General features: G+C 36.6%; 1 protein-coding gene across 1 annotated transcript; it reads left to right on the forward strand.

Annotated features, from left to right (window-relative positions):
* The first annotated feature begins 330 nt into the window (after window positions 1–330).
* LOC140172574 (solute carrier family 23 member 2-like) lies at window positions 331–6,814 on the forward strand. The gene is made up of 5 exons (XM_072195716.1): window positions 331–516; window positions 885–1,042; window positions 1,868–1,956; window positions 4,822–4,883; window positions 6,650–6,814. The coding sequence occupies exons 1-5, from the start codon at window positions 331–333 to the stop codon at window positions 6,812–6,814; spliced, it is 660 nt and encodes a 219-aa protein (XP_072051817.1).
* The last annotated feature ends 2,978 nt before the right edge of the window (window positions 6,815–9,792 follow it).

Here is a 9,792-nt window from a genome sequence, read left to right on the forward strand (position 1 = left end):
AAAATCAGATAAAGTATAGCTTGTTCTATCTACAGCGTACGGTTATAGAGTTATGGGAAAATAGGTAACATTGTGACGTCATGGCCCTAGTAACATACAACGTCAAATAACGTTGTCAAACCGTTTTCATTACGACATTAGTTGTAACAACGTTGCTGTTGGTACTTATGACGTTATGATAACGTTCTGATATCTGGCTGGGACTAAAATAACTATAAATATTGCATGGTACATCTATATTTATAGCCTCAGCTAGTGTTATTATTACCAGTCGAATATAATTATTACCAGATGAATGACGAATCCCCATAGAACACACTCACGGAAATAATGGCGCAGGAGTCTGATATATTCTTGCATGAACAAGTTATGAGTAGTGATACGCAGGATGGTGAAAAGGAGGAGAAAACTTGTAATCATGTGGGAATAGAACAGCCTGTAAATTATACACGACAAGTGGTCTATGGACTGGAAGATGTACCGCCGTGGTATGCTACCATAGCGTTTGGATTCCAGGTACTGTATGAATTCATTCTTCTTCCTTCGTCGGACCCCCGGGTCGGACCATATGGAAGTTGTTCTTTTTCTGCTCCTTAACTAGTATAGTAGCAGTATAGTAATATAATAACAATGAATCAATGGAACATGTATTTAGATCGCCAGAACATACGATCCCTATCCAGGCTAACTATTTGGTAAATCGATTTGGTGAATGTATTATTGTACTTGCAAACATGAACATATTGGCATCCTCCTTTAACATCAAAGTAGAGCGCTTCTACACCAATTACCTGATCGATCAACACGAGAGTTCTTTTTTTTCTGTGCTTTGAAGACAGCAGAGCAATAATCTTTGATTAATACGTGTGTACTTATTTTCACAGCAATTTCTAGCGAGTTTTGGATCTATCATTGCAGGTCAAATAATAATTGGTATCAAGATGTGCATGTCATATAACACGGTGCTTATGGGACGTTTAATGAGTGCGGGGTTTCTTATCTGTGGCATTGGAACATTTCTTCAATCTACATTTGGGTGCAGGTAAGAACACAGACACACTGTGTAAAAGAGCAAGATTATCATAGCAAAAATGTTAACAGTCGTAATTTTAGATGTTTAATATGTGACACGATCTGGTCCATGGGGGCCAAAGGAGGCATTTTTGAGTTACTGTAATTATTACATTATGCATACAGTAGGCTATCATTTACTGAAAACCCCAAAGGTCTAGCATACTTGGTTCTAAAGTTATGAAGTTTATTTTCTTATCTATTTTATTGTTTTTACTCCATATTTTTGCCTTTATCTCAGTTTCAAATTTGCCGCTTTTGGCCCCCATGGACCAGATCATGTCACATAATGTAGAGTTGTCAAAGATATTGTTGACTATTTTCAGAGCAATGTGCTTTGAACGGCTCTTTTCAACGCAACCATTCTAAAGTAGTCCTTGAACAAGCTATACTATCGTTATGTAGGAGACAGCCTACTATGAACATTTCCTTTGAGGGTCATTGCATACATTGGTCGCGTACATGCATGCATAATTCCCAAAGAAGTGCCAAAGAAGTCATCTAATCCTTAAAACATATAGAACTATCGGTGCCCGGTTAGGTACCGATGACTCTTAACGTCAATCCATGGATTGTATCAAGCACAATATTAACATTTGCATAGTGTTATTGTTTTTCATTTAAATAAAAACGAATGCACTGTACAAATGTTCAGGGTACGATAAAAAAGTGCCATCGGTACCTCTTCGGGCTCCGATAGCACTATAGGATCAAACAAGATGTTGTGCCTAAAGCATAATTCTAAAGCTGAGTATATCCAAATAATGAGCAAATATTTGCCTTATTTCCTATACAGATTGGCAATTATTCAGGGTTCAGGTTCTTTCTTCGTAGCAGTAGTCACTATTCTAGACCTAAAGGATCCTTGTCCTTTAGTAATGCCAGGTAGGTAAGGGATTATGGAGCAGGCGAATCAGCCTGGGTAATCCACTTTCCCATAATAATAATAATAATAATAATAATAATAATAATAATAATAATAATAATAATAATAATAATAATAATAATAATAATAATAATAATAAAAATAATAAAAATAATAATAATAATAGTAATGATAATAATAATAATAATAAATGCTTATTTCGGTGGTTTTTAAGAACCACGACTGCTTTCCATATCCTCCTGTCCTGCATTGCCGTTCTAAGATCAGATGCTCCAGTGTCCTGTTAAAATACATCTACATATATAAGGGGTTGTCTGCCAGGGTTACTTGTTCCATGTTTGGGTGTCCAATTGATCAGATTGGCTACAGATTCGCTCTTACTCCTGAATCAGTGTCCAGCGAAGCGTGTCTTCCTTTCTCTGATCTTCTTGGAGAGTCTTGGAAGGTCTCCGTACAGCTCTTTATTGCTTATGTGCTGCTTCCAATAGCTTCAAATGGATGTTGTACACTGCCCTAAGCATGCGAATGCAACAGCTCTACGCCTCTTTAGATCGTTTGGTTTATGGTCCAGGCTTCACATCCATACGTTATCACAGACTCCATTGTTGCACTGAACACTCGCCTTTGGAGTTTTTAGGTTGAGCAGACATCCAGATCTTGCTAAAAGCTGTTACATGATCGAGTTTCTGAGCTTGTATTATCTCTTCTAGATGGAATCCAAGTGCTTCTTCCTTGCCATCTATAGCCTAGACTATGCCATAGTCTATTTTTGATAAATAAAAGCATGTTAATCATGATGAAAGCATTCAGTTGAACTCGAAATTATACTGATATTTAATACATCAAAATACTAGTATAAAATTGTTATGAAAAGTTAATATAATTATATTAGTGACAGTAAAAGTAAAGTGGCTTATATTATTGAATGCAAGTTATCATAATGTCATAATTGTATTGGCACTTCAATACTGAACAATTCTGATTTTAGAATCTGCCAGTTTATTAATCACGAAATTCCAGGTTAAAAATAGACTATGGACTTTCAATTTTAAACGGGATTTTGAACGGGCAAAGTCCCTAACACTCACACTGTCAATCATACTTGTTTATCAATCACATTTAACCGCAAGCAAATACAAGACGCGTTCATGCACATATTGACGTGTTCATGCAATTACGCAACACAAAGGCGGGGTAGGCCACATACTTGTGTACCATGTAGTTATTAATGGTAATGACATGTACCCGGAGGATTTAAACCATAACGAGATCTGGGCGACCAATCACAAGCCAGATCCATTTAAAGAGGCATTACATCATGGCCAATTTTAGTAGGCCAGATTTCCGACAATCTCATCCATAGAAGCTCATATACAGCCGTGTTAAGCATCTCTGACCGCAATCCAAAGTCAGTAGTCTACTTGGGAAGCTAACAAACAGAGGGAGTAGGGTGACTGAAAAGATCAGATGTGAAAATCTATCAATTGTGCACACATTAATTAAATCAGAGTTTTAAGCTTAATACAATATCCAGAGTATGCACAATGGGCAAGTGGACTACGGGGTAGTCTATCTATAGCCATTCTCAAGGCATAGTCGATCACTATTGCAAACAGATAAGGGCAAGTGTATCGCCTTGCAGAACATCAGCTAGAATGTCAAATAGCCCGTCGTTGTTCCACGCCATGTTTATCTCAGTTGTTGAGCACTGGTCTTGTATCCTTTTTACCTTTTGACTTCTCTGTTGATCTGTCTATAATTGATATGGTCTGAATCAATGTTGAAGGCCTTTTGCTTTCTTTAATTCTATGCGTTTTTCACAGATCTCAAACGCTTCATCTGACATCCAAACATGCTTCTTGCCACTTGCTCTTCCGAAGACCTCTTCCACAGTGTCTAAGAACTACTCATTCGGCTGATTTTTGAAGCTGTCTATGGCCAATCGGGTTGCAAGAAGTGGAACAAGTTTTCCTCCTATCGTGGCTTGACATTCTGCCGCAATGTCAGGATCTTTGAGCTTTTCCAAATAAAACTTGATTTTTGAGTTTTGCAAATTGGATTTTGCAAATACGGCCTAAACAACACGACTGTTTTTTCATTATTAAAAGAATTATTAAAAACAAAAAACAATTTATTAAAAAAATAATTATTAATTTGTTTCAATTATTAACTTTTTTTAATTATTCAACATATAAATTTATACAAGTACAATACAATGACAAATCAAAATCATAATCCATATAAGCAACATGCTGTATTAATCCAGCTGATTTTTAAAGCAACTTCTCATTCAGCTGATTTTTGAAGCTGTCTATGGCCAATCGGGTTGCAAGAAGTGGAACAAGTTTTCCTCCTATCGTGTCTTGAAATTCTGCCGCAATGTCAGGATCCTTGTGCTTTTCCAAATCAAACTTGATTCTTGAGTTTTGCAAAATAGACTTTGCAAATACGGCCAACACCACTGTTTTTTCATTATTAAAAAAGATTATTAAAAACAAAAAACAATTTATTTAAAAAAAATTTCAATTAGTTTTTTTTTTCATTTTTTATTACCTTTTTTTAATTATTCGAGATATAATTGTATACAAGTACAATACAATGAAAAATCAAAATCATAATCCACATAAACAACATGCTGTAGTAAACCAGCTGATTTTAAGGTGTCATTTATTGCTTTGTTTGCGCAAACTGTCAAGCACATCTGTATGAATACGGTATGTGATATTTGAATTCTTCTACACATTCGCTATAAAATGATCAATGCAAATTTTGCCAAAGCTCCCTACCATTCGCAAGATGTTGTGAACTACCAAATCACAACAGTTTAAAATAGTAGCTAACCTTAATGTTGCTATATCTTTTAGGAAACGCTACACAGGAGGAACTAGACAGTGCTGATGAAGAATGGAGAAGTCGTATGTTGGAGGTACTATCTTTTCTTTAATCCGTAAATATTATTATCAATCGAGACATTTTTCACGTAAGGCTAAAACTGGAAAAATCCCGGTGTCATCTCATTTTAATCTAAAATATATCGTCTGATTTTCTTCTTTTTTAGATTTCTGGTGCTATACTGCTTGCCTCTTTCGTACAAGTTGCTCTCGGTTCAGTTGGGTGCATCGGGCTTCTTTTGCGTTATGTTGGGCCTATGACAATAGCTCCTTCTGTGGCATTGACCGGAATGAAACTTGTGCCCATAGCTGTTACTATGTGTGGCGACCACTGGGGAATTGCAGCAATGTATGTTTCAATGGGATTAATGAAACCAAATATTTTAGATGTGTTTTTAGTTTAGAAACTGAAACATTAGAACCACCATTAGAGAATAAAGGTTACGATACTTTGCTTTCACTATTAAAACTTTCTTATTTTAGGTAAATACGAAAAAAATAAATACCAAAAACTAGTCCACTTCAGAACAAAATTATTGTCATGAACTTTTCCGCGTTACGGAAAAAACTAAAATGAAGCCCTCTGTAGTCATAACAATGCAAAAGGACACTGACGTGGACGGTTCGTAGTCGTTGGTTATTTGTCCGTATGCTGCAATCACCAGAGTAATCACAGTGTTATGAATTGAAATTGTCCATTTCTGATAATTATTAAACATTTTACCTGTTCGGTAAGGTAAGGTTTTTGTGTATGTGTGTGTGTGTTTGATGAAATAATGACACTCTTATAACGTTAAGGGGTGGGGTATGAACGTTTGGACAGTATTTATTTGGGATATTGGAGCACATCAGACATATCGAATTGCATTCTGAATACGAAGAATGTCCTTCTGATATCAAATAATTTTGATTTTTTGAAATTCGCAATGTGATACACATTTTATGGCAATTATGATTAAAAATTGATATATTTGATATTTAACAGTACTCGATGTAAACTTTATTAATCTGATGATTTATTCTTAAATTGTATGTAGGTGGGATGAAAAGCCGACGATCAATTGAAAATTTTGACCTTTCGTATTGAAGATATGGAGTTTTTTCACAAAAAACCAAAAAAAAATGTCTTTTTGGGGGAAAAAAATTTATATCTTTAATATGAAAGGTCAAAATTTTCAATTAATCGTCGGTTTTTCCTCCCAGCTACATACACTTTAAGAATATGTCATTAGATTTATAAAATTTACTTCGAGGACTGTTATATATTTTTAAAAAATGTGAAAAATATCAAAGTTTAATAATTTGTCATACATAAAATTTGTATTATATCGTGAATTTCAAAAAATGAAAATTATTTTATATCAGAAAGATATTCTTCGTATTCAGAATGCAATTCGATATGTCTGATGTGCTCTCATGTCCTACAAAAATACTGTCGAAACGTTCAAAACGCTCATTCCAGATCCCTTAATCTTATAACGTTAATGTGATATTTTCCACAGGACAATTGGTTTGATTATATTGACGTCACAATACTTGGCCTCATTTGATATCCCAATACTAGCTTACAATTCACAGAAACGTTTACACATTGGTAGAGCACAAATCTTCCAATTGTTTCCGGTACGTTGCTAAATAAGTACATACATGATTATCATAATTATAAATATAGAACAAACTTCAATCTTCTTAGAGTGGTAAATAAAGAGGTCAATAATATCATCAGATGACTATGATGCAATTATGATGTGATCGTGAAGCTGATTGTTGTTCTTATAATTGTTATTACTATGACCATCAGATCATCATCGCAATCATAACAACGTGGATATTGTGTGTGATATTGACGGTAGCCGACGTATTTCCAGATGATCCGACTAATCCTGCTTATAATGCACGTACTGACATTAAACAAGACGCTCTCGTTGCTACACCGTGGTTTTTAGCTCCTTATCCTGGTATGTAACGGCCTTTCATACTGCAGTTACTGTCCGTTTTCCTATACACAATACACAGTGCTCTCACCATTGACGCGCGACCTTTACAAATAGTGTATGTTAGAAGTATATTGCATTTGCCTAGTTAACATCACTGTGTGAAAAATAACCGGCCAATATTTAAACTATTCTCCAAGCTTCTAGCAAATATATTTCTCTAACATGACCTAAAATTACAGCTAGGTTAGATGTTCAGAAATAGTCGCACTTTCGTAGAATATGAGTGAGGGCAAAGCATAGCTACAATCCCGGACATAAGTCGTTCGAACACTTGTGTCAAAGTAGGACTGTTTGAGACCGTATTTCTGATATACTTGACATATTAAAATGTCGCTTTCTTTGACGTGAAATCTGAACCATTTCCTACTACTACACCCCCCCCCAGCCCCACCAATCAATGTTGGATGTTTCTAGGAGAAACAAAACAAAAAAAACAACCAACAACATTGATCAGGGGGAATCGGGCATATTTGAGGTACCCATGTTAAAGTGTTCGAACAATTATGACCGGGATTGTAGCTCATAGCTAGCCAACTCCCCGTGTTAATTGAATGGAGATTTGACCGAAAATATTGAGCTATATTGGTAACGGACCGCTCCATTCTGAAGGATGCCACAAAAAACGGTACAAGCTACATTTAAACTATTCCATGAAATTCTAGAAAATATAGTTTTGTAACATGTCCTAATTTTTTAGCTAATTTAGGTGTTTGGAAATAGTCGCACTTTTGTGTTTTAGGAAGGATATGTAAACGACAGATAACACCAAAAATATGAAGAAATTATTTCCAAACCGTGTTAAGTCAACAATCATTATGTTGCTCATTTTCAAGAATGCTGGTTAACAAAAAGCAGGCCATTGTCTCATTTCGTGAACAAAGGTCCACATACCATTGTTTCCTTGCGTTTCCTTTATAATCAGTTACCCAACTGAAGCTGTATTATAGCACCTCATAGCGATACCGCACATATAAAACAGACACATTTGCACAACCAGAGAAGATCCGATTTAATCAGTTGAGCTGTTTCAATGAGTGTTATCTTGGTTTAATAGCTTTTAATTGGGTTTAAGTCCTGCAAAGGTCGAGATGAATTATACTGTAGACATGACTGCATCATGTAAAATAATTTGTTTGAAACAATAATTGAGAGGTTTTTACATCTGCGTGAGATGGGACATACTGATGTTATATACAAATAAATCCCTTTGTTTAACAAGGAATCAGCGAATTTAGTTTTATAAAATAATTCTACAAGGTTAGCACGTGCGAGTATGTGTAAAAGGGGGCTGTCACCTCTCACGCATTCGGTGTGAGTTTCACGCATTTGGGGGTTTTCTCACGCCCTCACACGGCCGTTCGCCGCCTATGCGTGATGTTAACTTTTATCTAGAGCGCCCTCAGTTTTGACTTAAGGAGTCTTATTTAGTTAAAGTGGTGTAGGGCGATACAAAGAGTAAAGTCTCCAGCATACTTTCCTGCCGCTTGCCGCTGCGGCAAGCGGCAGGGCGTTTCAACCAATGACAAGCCTCTATTGTGTCCGTTTGTCTGCAATGCGCGTGCGCCACGCCGCTCAGCGGCAAGCGGCAGGGTAGTATGAAACCAGCATTATAATTGTAAACTACCGATACCAATTAGCACACAAAAGTATAGCGGTACTGTTGACTCAAAATTCCCATACCGCCCAACCCTACATAGTTACCGAATGTAATCGGTCGCCGATAATGGCGACGAAATGTCCTTTCGAAGTTGAAAATAGCCCATTTTGATCACTAGAATAGACCCACAAAAACACTCCCAATTATATTTTATTATTTTTTTCAAGTAAACCAGAAGCTTAAATTCATGCGAATCATACCGTACGGTATAGCGTATTTTAGTCAGAATATTGGTACATAAAATCAGTTAATATTCATCCTCGCTTTATTTACAAGTAAAACAGATGCTAATGATAATAATTTGTGCGAGCATAACAGTGTCACAGTCCATATACTTTGCAGAAATGATATGACATGTACTGATAATACACGCACTATAGCCACTCATGATACTGTACTACAGTACAGTATTGTAAACTGTACATAGAAACCCAAAAGTATAACATGTAGTGTGTGTGCGCTGACTGAAATCATTGTGAGTTGCGATTTTGTTGTCAAACCCTTACGAAGCATTAATTTGCTTCGTGTGAGATACGTACGATACGCTATGACTTTTCGCTTGTTTTTACCAATCTCGATAAATTCTCCATTTTTTATATTTTGTCCTTCCGTAGTTCTTTACAATGCCAAAATAGTGTATCGGTATGTTCTGATATCATCGTCGCACTCTTCCGAAGAACCAATTTGGTCCGATTTACAAATGTAACGCTACGCGATGAGTTTTAGCTTGTTTCAACCAGCTACGTAACTAAATGCTCTACGGGCCAAAATTTCCGATAAAATTCTACATTACATATAATTTTATGTACCGGGTTCCGTAGCAATTTACGGGTTCCGTGGCAATTTATGGGTTCCGTAGCAATTTACGGGTTCCGTAGCAATTTACGGGTTCCGTAGCAATTTACGGGTTCCGTAGCAATTTACGGGTTCCGTAGCAATTTACGGATTCCGTGGCAATTTACGGGTTCCATTGCAATTTACGGGTTCCGTAGCAATTTACGGGTTCCGTAGCAATTTACGGGTTCCGTAGCAATTTACGGGTTCCGTAGCAATTTACGGGTGCCGTAGCAATTTACGGGTTCCGTAGCAATTTACAGGTGCCGTAGCAATTTACGGGTTCCGTAGCAATTTACGGGTTCCGTAGCAATTTACGGTGCCGTAGCAATTTACGGGTTCCGTAGCAATTTACGGGTTCCGTAGCAATTTACGGGTTCCGTAGCAATTTACGGGTTCCGTGGCAATTTACGGATTCCGTGGCAATTTACGGGTTCCATTGCAATTTACGGGTTC

This window comes from Amphiura filiformis, chromosome 16 (assembly GCF_039555335.1).
Source record: "Amphiura filiformis chromosome 16, Afil_fr2py, whole genome shotgun sequence".
NCBI classification, from domain to species: Eukaryota; Metazoa; Echinodermata; class Ophiuroidea; order Amphilepidida; family Amphiuridae; genus Amphiura; species Amphiura filiformis.